This window comes from Schistocerca cancellata, chromosome 1, assembly GCF_023864275.1.
Source record: "Schistocerca cancellata isolate TAMUIC-IGC-003103 chromosome 1, iqSchCanc2.1, whole genome shotgun sequence".
Lineage (NCBI taxonomy): Eukaryota > Metazoa > Arthropoda > Insecta > Orthoptera > Acrididae > Schistocerca > Schistocerca cancellata.
Genome location: NC_064626.1, coordinates 514,168,818 through 514,188,858, shown reverse-complemented (window position 1 = coordinate 514,188,858; position 20,041 = coordinate 514,168,818). Strand labels below are relative to the sequence as shown.

The 20,041-nt window shown below is 44.2% G+C and overlaps 1 protein-coding gene across 1 annotated transcript in view; it reads right to left on the bottom strand.

Moving 5' to 3' along the window:
* The window catches only part of LOC126187411 (beta-1,4-glucuronyltransferase 1-like), a 76,909-nt gene that overhangs the window by 42,985 nt on the left and 13,883 nt on the right, over positions 1-20,041 (bottom strand). The window contains exon 2 of the mRNA XM_049928517.1: positions 13,776-14,036. Within this exon, the coding sequence (XP_049784474.1) occupies positions 13,776-14,036 (261 nt within the window). The remainder of the gene's footprint in view (positions 1-13,775; positions 14,037-20,041) is intronic.

The window sequence follows — 20,041 nt, the reverse complement described above, 5'->3', positions numbered from 1 at the left end:
GCATGCGTATTCAAATACAGAGATATGTAAACAGGCAGCATACGGGGCTGCGGACGGCAAAGGCTACATAAGATAAGAAGTGTCTGGCGCAGTTGTGAGATCGGTTACTGCTGCTACAATGGCAGCTTATCAAAATTTAAATCCGCGCACTACCATTGGGCACACCATCTCCGAGATAGCGACGAAGTCGGGATTTTCCCGTTCGACCATTTCACGAGTGTACTATGGATATCAGAAATCCGGCAAAACATCAAATCTCTGATATCGCTGTGGCCGGAATTGTATAGGAAGCTAATGCTCATGAGCAAACAGTTTTTCACTAGACACAGCTGTATCTTAGATACTATGATGTATTCGCAGACCATGAATCAAGGCCACCAAATTTATGCTAGGGTTGCTTAAAAAACGCACTGCAAAGTTCAATGATCGTGGATTAAATCCAGAGGCAAAATAACAAAAAATAAACGTATAAATCCAGTGTGGACAGGACTCTGATGTTGAAATATATGCTATCCCACACTGCAATTCCACCAGAATAGCCGTGCTTGTTGAACCCCCGTTTCCAGATCGGAGAGGTGCGCCGGCCCCCGGCCCCGGATCGATTCCACCCATCGGATTAACGACAAGGGACGGTGTGCCGGACAGTGTCCAGTCTGGATATGGTTTATAGGCGGTTTCTCCACATCCAAGTCGCGACTCATTTACACCATTCGCAAACATTCAAAGATTTAGAAAACATTCACACATTTCTCCATGAATCACGCTACACGCAGACCGTCGCAGTTGGACACTCCCTCCCCCTCCTCACGGGCTCACGGGGGAAGGATGGAGGGGGGGGGGAAGTAAGAGGGTGAGGGTGGTGACAGGAAGGGCTTCTTAGAAACATAAACATGCCAAATCCATTCATAACAATTCCGAGATACTGCGCAGATCCGAGACGAAGGCGCTAGAAAAAAAAAAAAGAACTCCTATTTGAAACCACTATGTTATACACTCCTAGAAATTGAAATAAGAACACCGTGAATTCATTGTCCCAGGAAGGGGAAACTTTATTGACACATTCCTGGGGTCAGATACATCACATGATCACACTGACAGAACCACAGCCACATAGACACAGGCAACAGAGCATGCACAATGTCGGCGCTAGTACAGTGTATATCCACCTTTCGCAGCAATGCAGGCTGCTATTCTCCCATGGAGACGATCGTAGAGATGCTGGATGTAGTCCTGTGGAACGGCTTGCCATGCCATTTCCACCTGGCGCCTCAGTTGGACCAGCGTTCGTGCTGGACGTGCAGACCGCGTGAGACGACGCTTCATCCAGTCCCAAACATGCTCAATGGGGGACAGATCCGGAGATCTTGCTGGCCAGGGTAGTTGACTTACACCTTCTAGAGCACGTCGGGTGGCACGGGATACATGCGGACGTGCATTGTCCTGTTGGAACAGCAAGTTCCCTTGCCGGTCTAGGAATGGTAGAACGATGGGTTCGATGACGGTTTGGATGTACCGTGCACTATTCAGTGTCCCCTCGACGATCACCAGTGGTGTACGGCCAGTGTAGGAGATCGCTCCCCACACCATGATGCCGGGTGTTGGCCCTGTGTGCCTCGGTCGTATGCAGTCCTGATTGTGGCGCTCACCTGCACGGCGCCAAACACGCATACGACCATCATTGGCACCAAGGCAGAAGCGACTCTCATCGCTGAAGACGACACGTCTCCATTCGTCCCTCCATTCACGCCTGTCGCGACACCACTGGAGGCGGGCTGCACGATGCTGGGGCGTGAGCGGAAGACGGCCTAACGGTGTGCGGGACCGTAGCCCAGCTTCATGGAGACGGTTGCGAATGGTCCTCGCCGATACCCCAGGAGCAACAGTGTCCCTAATTTGCTGGGAAGTGGTGGTGCGGTCCCCTACGGCACTGCGTAGGATCCTACGGTCTTGGCGTGCATCCGTGCGTCGCTGCGGTCCGGTCCCAGGTCGACGGGCACGTGCACCTTCCGCCGACCACTGGCGACAACATCGATGTACTGTGGAGACCTCACGCCTCACGTGTTGAGCAATTCGGCGGTACGTCCACCCGGCCTCCCGCATGCCCACTATACGCCCTCGCTCAAAGTCCGTCAACTGCACATACGGTTCACGTCCACGCTGTCGCGGCATGCTACCAGTGTAGCTGCGATGGAGCTCCGTATGCCACGGCAAACTGGCTGACACTGACGGCGGCGGTGCACAAATGCTGCGCAGCTAGCGCCATTCGACGGCCAACACCGCGGTTCCTGGTGTGTCCGCTGTGCCGTGCGTGTGATCATTGCTTGTACAGCCCTCTCGCAGTGTCCGGAGCAAGTATGGTGGGTCTGACACACCGGTGTCAATGTGTTCTTTTTTCCATTTCCAGGAGTGTATAAGGTGGAACTGTACAATAGCAGTAAAAACACTAAACAAGCAATATACTGTTGCCAAAAACAGCCATGCTAGCCAAGCCTACAGGTTGCGCAGTTGTACTGATGTTTAGCCACAAAGTGTGCAGCCGGCCGGGATGACCGAGCGGTTCTAGGCGCTACAGTCTGGAACCGCACGACCGCTACGGTCGCAGGTTCGAATCCTGCCTCCGGAATGGATGTGTGTGATGTCCTTAGGTTAGTTAGTTTTAAGTAGTGCTAAGTTCTAGGGGACTGATAACCTCAGATGTTAAGTCTCATAGTGCTCAGAGTCATTTGAACCATTTTGAACCACAAGGTGTGCCGTGTCCTCAACACGTTGCAAGTGTCAGTGGTGATCTGAACAGTGCTCCGTGTAGGTGTGAGTGCTTTATGTCGGAGCTAAGTAGATTCAAAAGTGGGCAAATTGTCGGTACTCGTTTGGTGTGTGCTTTGGTAGGAAAGGTAACCGAAGTGTTTAATGTTCCAGGAGACACAGTATCATAGATGTACACCACATTCGGGGTAAGCGGAAAATGTCATCCGCTAAATCACAACGCGGACGAAAGTGTGTGTTGTGTGACAGGCAGTCACTGAAAAGGATGCTGACGAAAAGTAAGAGGACGACAGATGCAAAAGTCACTGCACAGCTGAATGTCGCACTGGCGAGCCTTGTCAGCACCAAAACAACACGAAGGCAGCTCCAAAATCAGGAAAATGCAGGAAATGGAATTCCAACACTACTCATCAAAGATGCAAACGCTCGTAACAGGAAAACGTGGTGCCGACGCCATAAATTCTGGATCATGCAGCAATGGAAGAATGCCATTTGGTCGGATGAGACTGCGAGCCGAATTTGCGCCCAAAGACTGGAACATAGCGGTGCGTCGGTGATGATTTGGGCTCCCATATCGTAGTACCCCCCCCCCCCCCACATGAACCATGGACCTTGCCGTTGGTGGGGAGGCTTGCGTGCCTCAGTGATACAGATGGCCGTACCGTAGGTGCAACCACAACGGAGGGGTATCTGTTGAGGGGCCAGACAAACGTGTGGTTCCTGAAGAGGGTCAACAGCCTTTTCAGTCGTTGCAGGGGCAACAGTCTGGATGATTGACTCATCTGGCCTTGTAACAGTAACCAAAACGGCCTTGCTGTGCTGGTACTGCGAACGGCTGAAAGCAAGGGGAAACTACAGCCGTAATTTTTCCCTAGGGCATGCAGCTTTACTGTATGGTTAAATGATGATGGCGTCCTCTTGGGTAAAATATTCCGGAGGTAAAATAGTCCCCCATTCGGATCTCCGGGCGGGGACTACTCAAGAGGACGTTGATATCAGGAGAAAGAAAACTGGCGTTCTACGGATCGGAGCGTGGAATGTCAGATCACTTAATCGAGCAGGTAGGTTAGAAAATTTAAAAAGGGAAATGGATAGGTTAAAGTTAGATATAGTGGGAATTAGTGAAGTTCGGTGACAGGAGGAACGAGACTTTTGGTCAGGTGAATACAGGGTTATAAATACAAAATCAAATAGAGGTAATGCAGGAGTAGGTTTAATAATGAATAAAAAATAGGAGTGCGGGTAAGCTACTACAAACAGCATAGTGAACGCATTATTGTGGTCAAGATAGACACGAAGCCCACGCCTACTACAGTAGTACAAGTTTATATGCCAACTAGCTCTGCAGATGATGAAGAAATTGATGAAATGTATGATGAGATAAAAGAAATTATTCAGATAGTGAAGGGAGACGAAAATTTAATAGTCATGAGTGACTGGAATTCGAGAGTAGGAAAAGGGAGAGAAATAAACATAGTAGGTGAATATGGATTGGGGGTAAGGAATGAAAGAGGAAGCCGTCTGGTAGAATTTTGCACAGAGCATAACTTAATCATAGCTAACACTTGGTTCAAGAATCATAAAAGAAGGTTGTATACATAGAAGAATCCCGGAGATACTAAAAGGTATCAGATAGATTATATAATAGTAAGACAGAGATTTAGGAACCAGGTTTTAAATTGTAAGACATTTCCAGGGGCAGATGTGGATTCTGACCACAATCTATTGGTTATGAACTGCAGATTAAAATTGAAGAAACTGCAAAAAGGTGGGAATTTAAGGAGATGGGACCTGGATAAACTGACCAAACCAGAGGTTGTGCAGAGTTTCAGGGAGAGCATAAGGCAACAATTGACAGGAATGGGGAAAGAAGTACAGTAGAAGAAGAATGGGTAGCTCTGAGGGATGAAATAGTGAAGGCAGCAGAGGATCAAGTAGGTAAAAAGACGAGGGCTATTAGAAATCCTTGGGTAACAGAAGAAATATTGAATTTAATTGATGAAAGGAGAAAATATAAAAATGCAGTAAATGAAGCAGGCAAAAAGGAATACAAACGTCTCAAAAATGAGATCGACAGGAAGTGCAAAATGCCTAAGCAGGGATGGCTAGAGGTCAAATGTAAGGATGTAGAGGCTTATCGCACTAGCAGTAAGATAGATACTGCCTACAGGAAAATTAAAGAGACCTTTGAAGAAAAGAGAACCACTTGTATGAATATCAAGAGCTCAGACGGAAACCCAGTTCTAACCAAAGAAGGGAAAGCAGAAAGATTGAAGGAGTGTATAGAGGGTCTATAAAGGGCGATGTACTTGAGGACAATATTATGGAAATGGAAGAGAATGTAGATGAAGAGGAAATGGGAGATACGATACTGCGTGAAGAGTTTGACAGAGCACTGGAAGACCTGAGCCGAAACAAGGCCCCGGGAGTAGACAAAATTCCATTAGAACTACTGACGGCCTTGGGAGAGCCAGTCCTGACAAAACTCTACCATCTGGTGAGCAAGGTGTATGAGAAAGGCGAAGTACCCTCTGACTTCAAGAAGAATATAATAATTCCAATTCCAAAGAAAGCAGGTGTTGACAGATGTGAAAATTACCGAACTATCAGGTTAATAAGTCACAGCTGCAAAATACTAACACGAATTCTTTACAGACGAATGGAAAAACTGGTAGAAGCCGACATCGGGGAAGATTAGTTTGGATTCTGTAGAAATGTTGGAACACGTGAGGCAATACTGACCTTACGACTTATCTTAGAAGAAAGATTAAGGAAAGGCAAACCTACGTTTCTAGCATTTGTAGACTTAGAGAAAGCTTTTGACAATGTTGACTGGAACACTCTCTTTCAAATTCTAAAGGTGGCAGGGGTAAAATACAGGGAGCGAAAGGCTATTTACAATTTGTACAGAAACCAGATGGCAGTTATAAGAGTCGAGGGGCATGAAAGGGAAGCAGTGGTTGGGAAGGGAGTGAGACAGGGTTGTAGCCTCTCCCCAATGTTATTCAATCTGTATATTGAGCAAGCAGTAAAGGATACAAAAGGAAAATTCGGAGTAGGTATTAAAGTCCATGGGGAAGAAATAAAAACTTTGAGGTTCGCCGATGGCATTGTAATTCTGTCAGAGACAGCAAAGGACTTGGAAGAGCAGTTGAACGGAATGGACAGTGTCTTGAAAGGAGGATATAAAATGAACATCAACAAAAGCAAAACGAGGATAATGGAATGTAGTCGAATTAAGTCGGGTGATGCTGAGGGAATTAGATTAGGAAATGAGACACTTAAAGTAGTAAAGGAGTTTTTCGATGAGGAGAAAAATAACTAATGATGGTCGAAGTAGAGAAGATATAAAATGTAGACTGGCAATGGCAAGGAAAGCTTTTCTGAAGAAGAGAAATTTGTTAACATCGAGTATAGATTTAAGTGTCGGGAAGTCGTTTCTGAAAGTATTTGTATGGAGTGTAGCCATGAATGGAAGTGAAACATGGACGATAAATAGTTTGGACAGTAAGAGAATAGAAGCTTTCGAAATGTGGTGCTACAGAAGAATGCTGAAGATCAGATGGGTAGATCACATAACTAATGAGGAGGTATTGAACAGAATTGGGAAGAAGAGGAGTTTGTGGCACAACTTGACGAGAAGAAGAGACCGGTTGGTAGTACATGTTCTGAGGCATCAAGGGATCACAAATTCAGCATTGGAGAGCAGCTTGGAGGGTAAAAATCGTAGAGGGAGACCAAGAGATGAATACACTAAGCAGATTCAGAAGGATGTAGGTTGCAGTAGGTACTGGGAGATGAAGAAACTTCCACAGGACAGAGTAGCATGGAGAGCTGCATCAAACCAGTCTCAGGACTGAAGACCACAACAACAACAACATCGTAGTACCCCATTGGGGCCATAGTTACGCTGGAAGACTCCATTACTGCCGAAGGTGGTGTGACCAATTTTGAGCAACAAGATGCCCTTTAAGAACTGCTCCTAGTAATACTGGATGTGTCAGACAGACAAATACACTACTGGCCATTAAAATTGCTCCACCACGAAGATGTACTACAGATGCGAAATTTAACCGACAGGAAGAAGATGTTGTGATATGCAAATGATTAGCTGTTCAGAGCATTCACACAAGGCAGGCGCCGGTGGCGACACCTACAACGTGCTGACATGCGGAAAGTTTCCAACCGATTTCTCATACACAAACAGCAGTTGACCTGCGTTGCCTGGAAACAATGTTGTTGTGATGCCTCGTGTAAGGTGGAGAAATGCGTAGCATCACGTTTCCGACTTTGGTAAAGGTCGGATTGTAGCCTATCACGATTGCTGTTTATCGTAACGCGACATTGCTGCTCGCGTTGGTCGAGATCCAATAATTGTTAGCAGAATATGAAATCGGTGGGTTCTGGAGGGTAATACTGAACGCCGTGCTGGATCCCAACGGCCTCGCATCACTAGCAGTCGAGATGACAGGCATCTTATTCGCATGACTGTAACGGATCGTGCAGCCACGTCTCGATCCCTTAGTCAACAGATGGGGACGTTTGCAAGGCAACAACCATCTGCACGAACAGTTCGACTACGTTTGCAGCATCATGGACTATCAGCTCGGAGACCATGGCTGCGGTTACCCTTGACGCTACATCACAGACAGGAGCGCCTGCGATGGTGTACTCAACGACGAACCTGGGTGCACGAATAGCAAAACGTCATTTTTTTCGGATGAATCCAGGTTCTGTTAACAGCATCATGATGGTCGCATCCGTGTTTGGCGACATCGCGGTGAACGCACACTGGAAGCGTGTATTACTCATCGCCATACTGGCGTATCACCCGGCGTGATTGTATGGGGTGCCATTGGTTGCACGTCTCGGTCACCTCTTGTTCACATTGACGGAACTTTGAACAGTCGACGTTACATTTCAGATGTGTTACGACCCGTGGCTCTACCCTCATTCGATCCAAGCGAAACCCTACATTTCAGCAGGATAATGCACGACCGCATGTTGCAGGTCCTGTACGGGCCTTTCTGGATACAGAAAAAGTTCGACTGCTGCCCTGGCCAGCACATTCTCCAGATCTCTCACCAATTGAAAACGTCTGGTCAATGGTGGCCGAGCAACTGGCTCGTCACAATACACCAGTCACCACTCTTGATGAACTGTGGTACCGTGTTGAAGCTGCATGGGCAGCTGTACCTGTACACGCCAACCAAGCTCTGTTTGACTCAATGCCCAGGCGTATCAAGGCCATAATTACGGCCAGAGGTGGTTGTTCTGGGTACTGATTTCTCAGGATCTATGCACCCTAATTGCGTGAAAATGAAATCACATGTCAGTTCTAGTATAATATATTTGTCCAATGAATGTCCGTTTATCATCTGCATTTCTTCTTGGTGTAGCAATTTTAATGGCCAGTAGTGTAATTTTTATATTTACTTTTTATGGAACTAAAAATTACATTTTGCGGTCAAATTGCGTGACATAGACAAACAGAAATACAGCTCGTAGTAATGGGCGCTTTTAGTACAAAGGCTGTGAAACCCTTCCCTATATTAAGCTCTGGCGTCATCGACATAGAAGTGTGGTATCTAGAGGCTAGTCATCGGTTCCGCACGGTCGGGAATCCGAAAGGTAGAGAAATCAGATTCAGGTTCGAATACAGAATAATTCACTCTGTCTTTAACATAGCCTTCACTTCTCAATAATCTGAAAGTAGCCAGGAACGACACGTGATTCGTCAGACAGTAGGTCATCTTTCCCCGCCAGTAAATGCGTGTGGCCAAAGTTGCGTACAATTGAAATATGTGGCCGTTGAACCACATGTAATTATTATTATTAGCTACGCACAAGCACTGTAGAGAAAGTGATTTTAGTGTTCGGAACATCACTGTCAAGAAAAAACGTAAATAATGCGTGCTTGCTGAATGGCAACACGTCTGGGGCATGAGAAATGCAGCATGATGGCTTGTGGGATTTTCTCAAAGATCCGTGAACGATTGCAACGAAACTATATCATCCCAATAACAAGAATGAAATAAGTTCACCAGATGTCGTATTAGCCACCATCTTAAAAGAGCACAGTGGTCGCTTTGAATAAATGCTAATGATGTTGGTCTGGTACCATGCGTTCATTTAACAGTCCATCATTGAAAGCCATCGCAATGGAGTGATTTATGTGTATGGAACCAGCGCAGTAAGACTCATCGACGTATAGACGTAGCAGTACAGCGGAAAGACAGAAGCTGTCGTGTTTGGATGTGTCAGTGACCACATTGTGAATGATACTGCCATATTTGTTGTCGTATCAACGCGGGTTGTCCCGCACGTGAAAAAGTAACGGTGTGCTACTCGTAGCCATATAACATGGGGTAAGAACAAAGGCCGTAAGGACATTGTAGCCGACAGCGACCGGAGACAAGGGTCACTCCTCGTCAATGACTAAAACCCGACAGGGACTGCTGCTGTCTCTGAATGCAGGTCCATCTCACCAGTTTCAGAATGAACACTGTAAGCAGAACTACATGCTGTGGATATTTAGTCTGTAAAAGGATATTGCCCTCAGCGGCGCAAAACTCTGCACGTATCTATGGGGCCAAAAGACACAGAAACGGGGCAGTAGCTTACTGCAGGCATGTAGTATGTTCCTAAGAGTCTCGATTTTGCCTCATTTGAAATGATGCTAGATGACAAGTGTAGCGTCGGCACCCGCAGTGTGTGGAGAGCGTAGTTCAGCCCGGACGTTTCCGCGGTGTTTATTGTACCACGGCTAGTGTCCGCACATTTAGGTTATCATGAAGATGGACGGGTATGAAACTTCCTGGCAGATTAAAATTGTTTGCCGGACGGGGACTCGAACCTGGGATATTTGCCTTTGTGGCGAAAGTGCTCCAACGCCTGAACTACCCAAGCGCGACTCACGAACCGCTCTCCGAGCTTTACTGCTGCCAGTATCTCATCTACTGCCTTCCAAACTTCACAGAACATCTCCTGCAGACTTGATGGTCTAGCACTGTTGGAAGAAAGGATATTGGGAGAAGGCTTAGTTATAGTCTGGGTGGGATTATTACCAGAATGAATATTAACTCTGCAGCAGAGTGTGCGTAGAATTGAGACTTCCTGAGAGATTAAAACTTTATGCTGGAGCTAGGAAGTTTATATCAATATTCTCAGTGACCAAACACTGCTCCTTCATCTTTGTGTTAGGTATGCTGTGGACTCTTCCCGTCTTCCAGTACACCAACAGCCGTGCATGCACCCGTTCTTGGTTTGGTGAACACAACCTACCTTTCATCAACTGACACACTAAATCGCCCGGTCTTAATGCCGTTAAAATGTTTGGGGCTATTTGGAACGGTGGAAATGTATCGGTCAACATCATCGCAGTCTGGTAGCTCTGCAAGATGTGATCATCAGTGAGTGGCATGTGACTATGCCTGGATATTGATACAACTGTAGAAACTTCTGGGCTCTCTTCCTCGCTGATTTGAGGCCGCTATATAAGCTAGGGCTGTCTTATACGTTATCAGCCTGAGGTCTCGAAAGGACGAAACTTTTTGTTTGTGATGACGTTACTTTTTGACAAGCCAAGGCCCCTATCCTGTATATTTATTCGGAATTAAACTATTAGATTAATTCCACGGCTGTGAGCCGTACTGCTTTTCAAGGTCGTTCTCTATTTCCACGAGTGAGAGCCGTGTAGTGCAGCCTTAAGCTATTCATAATACTTCATCACTTATGTAAGAGATAGCACGAAGTATTATATATCAATGGACAGAGGAAAGATCGATCCCCCGTACTGTTCTTGCATCATTCAATGCTGTCGATTAGTTCAGTCAGCCGTGCGGTCTAAGGCGCTGCAGACATGGACTGCATGGACTGTGCGGCTGGTCCCGGCGGAGGTTCAAGTCCTCCCTCGGGCATGGGTGTGTGTTCGTCCTTAGGATAATTTAGGTTAAGTAGTGTGTAAGCTTAGGGACTGATGACCTTAGGAGTTAAGTCCCATAAGATTTCACACATATTTGAACATTTTGTTTGTTAGTTCACTCGTAAGATGGAAACAAAATTGACGGAGTTCCCGTCTAATTCGACTATACAGCAGTTAGGATCAAATTGCCGTCGCGTACGCAAAGTTTTGGCGGTACTGGGCGAAAAATTGTTGACAGTGGGGTTACCAGATTATTAAGCCACAAATGTGCATATGTGAATTGGGAGTCAAGTCTAAACATTTATTGTTTGGATGTGACAGTTAAGTTCAATATAGAAAAGGAGCGTCTATGCAATCTAATAGCGTGCGTCTCATAGACCGTAATTAGGTCAAGTGGGACTTGCCTGAAAACTTAGCGAATAACACAATGGTAAAAATACAAGAAGCCTCAGAAAGATAGTGAAACCAGTAACATTTAAAACAGCTCATTAGAAGTGACAGACAACGAAGTTACAACACCTGCAGAAGGAGAAAAGTCCTTAGAAGTTTTATGACAAGATCAACGCGTGACCTTTCAAGAATCTATGGAAGAAATGAGACGGTTAACTGCTAACGGAAGACGTTATTTATGGGCCATAGTGGGGGACCGATATTAGACAGCCTATACCGTGCCCTTCAAGAACATTCCAGTATAAATGTCTCGGAATATGGTGAAGATGCAGAGTTGGATTATAGCATCCCTTTTGAGGCACGTCGCTTATGATGTATAGCCTTTTCCTAGCCTGAATACTTGCATATCCCCCTTAGACCCAATTGCCACTATAATGGACATGGAATTTTCTGACCTGCTATCAAAGATGCTGTATTTCCCGTGGTCCATTTGAATGGACAGTATGGTGCAGCCATCTGGCGGGAGACACGGCACCACGACCACTTGACGCCAAGCAGCCACTCTGTTTACGACGTTTTACCACAGCAGGCGAATACTCCTTCACTACCGTGTATTTCTCGGAACTTATTCCATGAAAATATATTGCAGATGATATTTATAAGTGTTGTTTATATGGATTTGCTGAGCAGTAAGATTTGGTTTTACTGGGTGTTTCTTTCTTATGGTAACGTAATAGTAATGTCCATTGCAACGGACGGGGGGACTTAGTACCACAGTTTCGAGCACTAGTCCCAAGGCACCAATGGTGATTATCTTTGCTAACATTGTTGCTAAATGACATTATCTAATGCATTATTGTTATTACTATTGTAAGTAAGCAAAGTAGGTACTATGTTAATAAGATCATTTTGTTAAAGGATACAAGTCAAAACTCGGTTCAGAAGAAATTGTAGATTATCTTTTTGAATGGAGACTTGTCTGATCCTGAGGTCAGTGAGGAGGAGGAGGAGGAGGAGGAGCGGCAGGAGGAGGATGATACCGGTCTGTTAGCTGTTGAGCTGCACCAAAATCACGTTCCTTCCCCAAGTGAATACAGCAGCAGCCTTTTTCAAAATTTGGAATGACAGTATAGAAGCGATATCAGTAAATCGCTAATGAAGCACTTTCTTTACATTTTTCACTTTCTTTCTAATGTTTATTCATACGATATCTCTTCAAAACATTCGGGACTTTGTCCACAAAATTTTTCTATGCATACCTTTTACTTATTATGCATGGTCTCCTTCGAAATACTCTCCTCCACAATTGATACACCGCTCCCAAAGCTGTTTCCATTTCCGGAAACAGTCTTGGTATGCCTCTTGCTGGATCGCGCGAAATCCGTCATCGGATTTTCTTTTATCTCGTCTATTGCTGCAAATCTTCGTCTTTCCAACGGAGTTATCAACTTTGGAAATAAAAAAAATGTCCACAGGGATCAAGGCTGCAGAGTACACAGGATGAGAGAGCACAGTAATTTCTTTCTTTGTATAATAGTCACGCACCAACAGGGATGAATGTGTGGGTGCGTTATCGTGATGCAACAGCCACGAATTGTCTCGCCACACTTCAGGACGTTTCCTTTTCATATTTTCAAGCAGGCGTCACCACACGACGCGGTAGTACCATCTATTTACAATTTGTCCCTGTGGCACGAACTAATCCTTCAAAGTCAAAGAAAACTATCAGTATGATTTTGAGATTTGACCCGACCTGACAAGCATTTTTGGTTTTGGAGAACCTTTCCCTATCCATTGTGAAGATCGAACCTTACTCTTAACATCATTACCGTAGACCCACGACTCACCAGCATTATGATTCTCTTGAGGAACAACTCGTTCTCATTTGCGGGATCCAATAGCTCTTCACAGACTGCCAGGCGAAGGTCTTTTTGGTCTCGACTCACGGGCTGTACGACGATGCATTCCAAGATGCTGTGTCAGAGCTTCATGACTTGATCCAACTGAAATGTTACATTCTTCTGTAATCTCTCGGAGAATCAGTCTTCGATTGCCACACACAAATTCGTTGACATGAGCGTCGTCGGTAGACGTCTATGGGCGCCCTAAAAGAGGGTCATGTTTAACATCCTTCCGCCCATTTTTAAACCGTGCGAACCATTCGTAACACCGAGAACGGCTTAAGCACTTATCACCATACGCTTCCTGCATCGTTTGGTTTCTGTGAAGGTTTTCTTGAGTTTCGCGCAAAATTGAATGCAGACGCATTGCTCCTCTAACTCTGTCATCTCGAAATTCGCAAACTGTACGACACAGCATTCCACTCAGTACAGCACTGAACAATAACTAACAGATATAAAACAATGAAACTTCTGGGAATTACACATTAAATATAGGCGTGTGCAGGGATGCCAACCGCATTACGGTCCAATACACCACTGGTGCGAAATTACGAATGTTCCGGTATTTTTTGAAGAGATCTCATACGTTACAAAGACCCAGTGTCCACTGTAAAAGACATCCTGAAAATCATGGCTTTTTTTTTAATTCTAACATTTTTGTGAATGTCCTTCCACTACCTTCTGTGTAACAGGTCCATAAAACCTGTTTCAAAAAAGTTCATGACGGTGACAATATCTCAGGAGTATATGTGACAGACGCCCAGTTGCAGAACAGCGGGGTTCGTGGCCGGACGTACCCGGTCTCGCACGTGTCGTCGGCAACGCCTGAGGAACGTGACGTAGGCGAGCAGCAGGCGGACGTCGTCCCCGGCGGCGAAGAGCGCGACGGAGAGGGGCCCACTCCAGGAGCGTGCCTGGCGCTCCACGTGGTGCACGTGCGACAGCGAGGCGTGCAGCGCCAGGCACGTGGTCCAGTCCCCCGCTGACGTAGGCAGCTGCTGCCAGCGGTCGCCCACCGACACGAACTGCCGCACGCGGTACTTTTCCGGTGCCGATACCTGCACCAGAAAGGCCTGTGTCACTGGAAGCACATTCAGTTACGGTGAACGCGCTGCCGTAAATTGGTTGGAGTCGCTGAGAGCCTGAAAACTCTGCAGGACAGTACATTTTCAAATGAGGTTCGTTACGTTGGATGGCCAAAAATTAGTCCAAGTTTATTTTTGTGTCAGAGGTACAAGTAATAACTCTCCACGTATTAACGTGATAAACATCTTCATCCTTTCAAGAAATATGTGTAATAATTTACAGAAAGTGGGACAGTGCAGTTGAGCGTACCTTTCTTGTTGTGACCTTTCTTATTCCGAATATTAAAACTAAGTTATGTCATGAATCATAAAAGACTTGAGACACTGCTAGTTTTAAGTTCTGGAATATTAATGGTTGTAGCTTAATTACATATGACTCAGTATTGCAATCAAAATTGTACAGAATTCTTTTGATACTTGGAATACCAAAGAAGTATGTTAGACTTATAGAAGCGAGTTTGAAAAACACAAAAGATAGAGTACGTGTGGGGAAATTGGAGTCAGAGGAATTTGTAATAAAGAACGGACTTAAGCAGGGAGATGCCCTGTCTCCGCTACTTTTTAATTTAGTCCTAGAATATATTGTACGAATGACAGCAGATAATTGAGAGGGTGTGGAAAAAGTTTGAAAAGGTGAACACATTTAAGTATATAGGCGTGGACATCACTTCGAGAAATGAGATTGAATCCGAACTGAAGAAGAGGTTACAGGTGGGAAATGCGTGCTACTTCTCACTGAATAGATTACTTTCATCACGGATATTGTCTAGGAATTAAAAGATTAGAATATACAAACCTATTATTCTACCAGTTATGCTGTATGGGTGTGAGACTTGGTCTCGCACTGTGCAAAATGAAAAGCCGTTTCGAGTATTTGAAAACAAAATTTGAGGAAAAATTTCGGAGCAAAAATGGATGACATTAGCGGAGAGTGGCGAAAACTGCACAACGAAGAGGTTCACGAACTCTGTTCAAGCCCTGACATAATCAGTGTTATTAAATCACGTCGGCTGCGATGGGCGGGTCACGTAGCTCGAATGGATGGCAGGGCAGCGCGCAGAGTACTGGTAGGGCACCTAGAGGGAAAACGTCCTGTGGGGAGACCGAGGAGTAGATGGGAGGACAATGTGAAGGCTGATTTGAGGAGCCTAGGTATTGAAGGTGAATGGAAGGAAATAGCCCAAGACAGGGACAGATGGCAAAAATACCTTCCTGCGGTAATGGACTCGAGTACGGTATGACCAGTGAGTAAGTAAGTAGCTTAATTACATTCAGCTATACTGTAAAAATGCCTAAATTTTTTGGCTGTTCAACAAAATGAACCACTTACAATATCTCTGAACTGGCCACCTGACTAAAAAAAACAAACTTGGCCTAAAAGCGGCTTCTAATCCATTCAGAGCCTTCGATACTGCTGGAAAATTATGATCGAATCAAGATAAAAGATGAATTTTTATTTTTCAGTGAGTCTACAAATAAAGTGATGTAGCATTTTTTACTTACCTGGAAGTCAAATATTTCAAGACACACACTTATTTACTGTGTGTATCCGATGCATGATTGCTGAAACGTTGGCTAAGCATTGAATGTGCGTACCAAAAATTTCAGGACCATTTTGAAACGAAAAGTGCAATTCAAAATATTTTGGCGAAGCGTTCTATAAAATGTGAAGACAGGAGTGGTCCGTCAGTTGTGAGTTAAGAATTAGATAGCAGTAAATCGGTTCAAAGAATAAAGCTGTAGGTGTTGATTACGGCCTTGTAGAATTAACGAAAACACTCGAAGAAAAGGCTTACGATAACTATTTTAAATTGTATTGATATATACTGTACTTGAAGGAAGCAGTACCACATATGTTCGAGAAAAAATGTACAACTTGAGTTCTGAAGACCAGGAACAGAAAGTAGTGTGACAACACATAACACATGGATCCATGGACCCCGCATGCCAGCAGGGGACTGTTCAAGCTGCTGGATGCTCTGTAATGGTGTGGGACGTGTGCAGTTGGAGTGATACGGGACCCCTGATACATCTAGATACGACTCTGACAGGTGATACACACTTAAGCATCCTGTCTGATCACCTGCATCCATTCATGTCCACTGTGCATTCCGACAGACTTGGGCAATTCCAGCAGTACAATGCGACACCCCACACGTCCAGAATTGCTACAGGAACACTCTTCTGAGTTTAAACACTTTCGGTGGTCATCAGACACCCCAGGCATGAATATTATTGAGCATATCTTGGATGCCTTGCAACGTGCTGTTCAGTAGAGATCTCCATCCCTTCGTACTCTTCCGTAAGATTTATGGACAGCCATGAAGGATTCATGGTGTCAGTTCGCTCCAGCACTACTTCAGATATTAGTGGAGTCCATGCCACGCCGTGTTGGGCACTTCTGCGTGCTCGCGGGGGCCCTACACAATATTAGGCAGGTGTACCAGTTTCCTTGGCACTCCAGTATATATCAGACTACACTTTGTCCTATTTAAAACTAATATGCGAAATTATAGTGAAGAATTTATTTGTATGCGAATTTATATATTGTTTCTTGGAAGTGTAAAGTTTCAATCAAGACGAGGGGATGGAAGGGGCATGGATTGGGAAGAGGAGTCGCTGAATCATATTTGCTGCGATAAACGGTATGGAGTCGAAAAACTGTCTGTTGTAATAGACATTCAGTCATTTCTGGCTGAGGATCAGATGCCGCGCGTTTTGCCTTCTGCATTTACATTTACGTCTATACTTCTTAAGCTAGATTACGGTGTGTTGCGGAGGGTACTATTTGCGAATGGCGTGTGGGAAGAATCACTACCGGTAAACGTCCGTATGAGCTCTAGTTTATGTGATTTTCTCGTCTTGGTCATTTCGCGACCATCTACATATCTGTAGTAGTAGATGATATTTTTGAGGAGGTGGTGACTGGAATTCAGGATTTTGTCTTCTAAGTTACTTATAAATATTTCAACTAGCAATCCGGAAAGATTCGAGACCATTGCCATACCATCTGTTTATCTGTAAATTTTATTGTTAAATTTAAAATATTTGTGTGAAAGTGTGAATTCAAGCAGGTCCATTAGCTCAGTAATGTGAGATGAAGGAATTTTTTTGTGCTTTTGTAGGTTGGCATTGATTATCTGTAGTGTGGGATCTATTGGCACAGAGGAATAAAGGTTTTGTATGTCAAATGAGGCAAGTGTGGAACCAGTAGGTACTTCTATGTTTTAGACATGTGTAACTTCTGTTGCGGTTTTAAGTGTTCTCTCATTATTGAATGTGTATGCTTCTCTTCAAAATTCTCAAAGAATTTGAGATAGTACAAGAGAGGCGTTGTGATCGAGGAGAATTTTACCTTGGGAATTCCGACAGAGTGTATTCGGGGAAGAGTCGGGCAACACATTACTTCCTCTCACATTAGAAGAAGAAATAACGGAGATCACTCCCACTTCATCAAACAGATGTGTACAAAATTGAATGTTTGGACTGTGACTTCTTCTATATAGGCGAGACAGGCAGGTCATTTGAGATTAGATTCAAAGAACACATGGCAGCAATAAAAAACAAAAAAATGCCACACGCCATCAATAGCTGCCCGAAACAAAACACCATGTTAACAACACAAGTATCAGCATCCTACACATCCAACCAAAAGGCAGAAAACTAGACGTCCTTGAAACACTCCAAATATACAGACACCAAACAAAACAACCTGAATCCATCTTAAATGACAAAAATGACAATAATAAAATACTATCATCTTTGTTTTCAGCAACTGCGTACGCCATTAAAATTGCAATGTACACATACACACCTACATCTTAATATTTACCATAAATATTTAGTTATGTTATCATGACAGCCGTCCAGTGTACAAGAGATTGACCTCATTTACAGACATATCATCACACCAACAGCTTGTACCCCTTGTCAGCTTGAAACTATATGCACATCAACTACTGGCACAAATTACACATCCATCTGCATATTTTGAAGCATTAAACAATGTATTACACCAACCTTTAGGCAGTTATTATATGTAACAGATATAATCCTAGGACCCCTTTCCTTGTAAAGTTTGCTCTCATAAAATCACTCTTTCCACCCTCTCTATCCCTCTCACTTTCTCTTTCTCCCCTTCTGCCTCCAGCCTTTCATATCTATCTACGAATCCCAACCAAAACTGTTATTTGTGTATAATTATACCACTGCAGCCAACATGATTATTGTACTTAAAGTTTGTAACACTTCACCTGATTGTATAAACGAGTATGTAGTTTAAGCTATTTCAAGTTGTCAAAATCGGTTTTATATACCACCTGAGGTATTTATACCAACAAATTTATTCGACACCTCAAAACAACACCTCCCAATCCTTTAAAATTTATTCTGTAATAATGCTGGTAGGAGGTATATTCTTTGTACCTTGTGATAATGTTTTCTCCTCTGCTTTACAATCCATGCACCCAGTAGTTTCCGACGCCATATTTGTTTACAAGATACGGCAGTATATATGTGATGTGTTACGATAGTAAAAGAAACCTGTGACCATTAAACCTTTGAAACGTATCGTGGAGATAAATAAACAGTAACTGGTAATAGTAAACTTGTTGTTTCATTTAATAACCCAACTTGGTAAGGGCTCATAGTGATAAGCAATAGTGGAGAATGGACTGAACAAATGTTACTTAAGCCACTTCTTTCGTGGACGAATGACATGTCGTGAAGTTTCTCCCACAATGTCAGCCAGGCATCTGCTTTTCCTAAATTGCATTTGATGTGGTCTTCCGTTTCAGGTTGCTCTGGATGGTTATTCCTAAGTATTTTACGGTAGTTATCATTTTCAGTGTTTTGTCTCGAATGGTGTAATGGAAGATTAATGGATCTCTTCACATATTTATAAACATGTTACATTTCTGTACGTTAAGGGTCAACTTCCAGTCCCTGTACCAATAGTCGGTCCTCTGAACTTCTTCGTACATTTCGCTTCAGTCTTCTGGTGTTGTTAACGTCCTGTAGACAACAAGATAGCCCATGAATAGTCTCACAGACCGTTCACTGTTACCCACTAGATCATTAATGCACGTACTCTCATGTGGCAAGAGGTGGGAACACGTAACACACCCAGCAAGATTGTCGAACACGATGATCCATGTAGTCTACTATCGTGCAGGGAGGCACGTTGTTACGTGGATGTACTGACCTCCAAATCTTTTAACACGGTGAACTCACCGCTCTACGTTTTTGTGACACTGTACTACTCTTTCACGTGCGTCTCTTCAAGGATGTGTTCAGCCCTGACTTCATTTTTATAGATAACAATCCGCAACCTGATCGAACTGCGCAGGTGGTGAAGCGCTATCAACGAGAGAATATTCGGCGAGTTGACTGGACTTCCCGTTCGTCTGACTTAAATCCCATCGAGCACGTGTCGAATGCGTTGGGGAGGCGTATTGCAACATGTCAATATACACCAAAGATTTTTCAGCAGCTGTCAGCTGTGGTGGTCGAGGAGAATAACTCCTTTACCAACCTTGTGGCCAACATGGGAGCACGTTTCAGAGCATTCGTTGCCGTCCGTGGTGATCACACAGCCCAATAAGAACCACGTCGCGCCTTCTGTAATATCCAAGGGACCGTCATGGATCGCGGTAACTTCAGTGTAATTATTGGCTATTATAAAAGTGTCATTTATTTCTCCGTCTTGCTATGTATTTCTCTCTTTTATCAACAGCATTGACATTCGATGAGTATGACAGCAAATCAAGAAAACTGAAGTCGACACTGGCGCTTGTACCCGACAGTGATACAGAGTCTGAGATATACGATTAGCAAACAACGACAGTTCATCGAGGATCAGCAACGACACTAGCAGAGGGAATTTGTTTCTTTAATTACAGTCTATGATCACAGAAATGTCTTCATACTCGGGACACAATGACCATCTTCAGATCTTTTTAAAACAGACGAACCCTTGT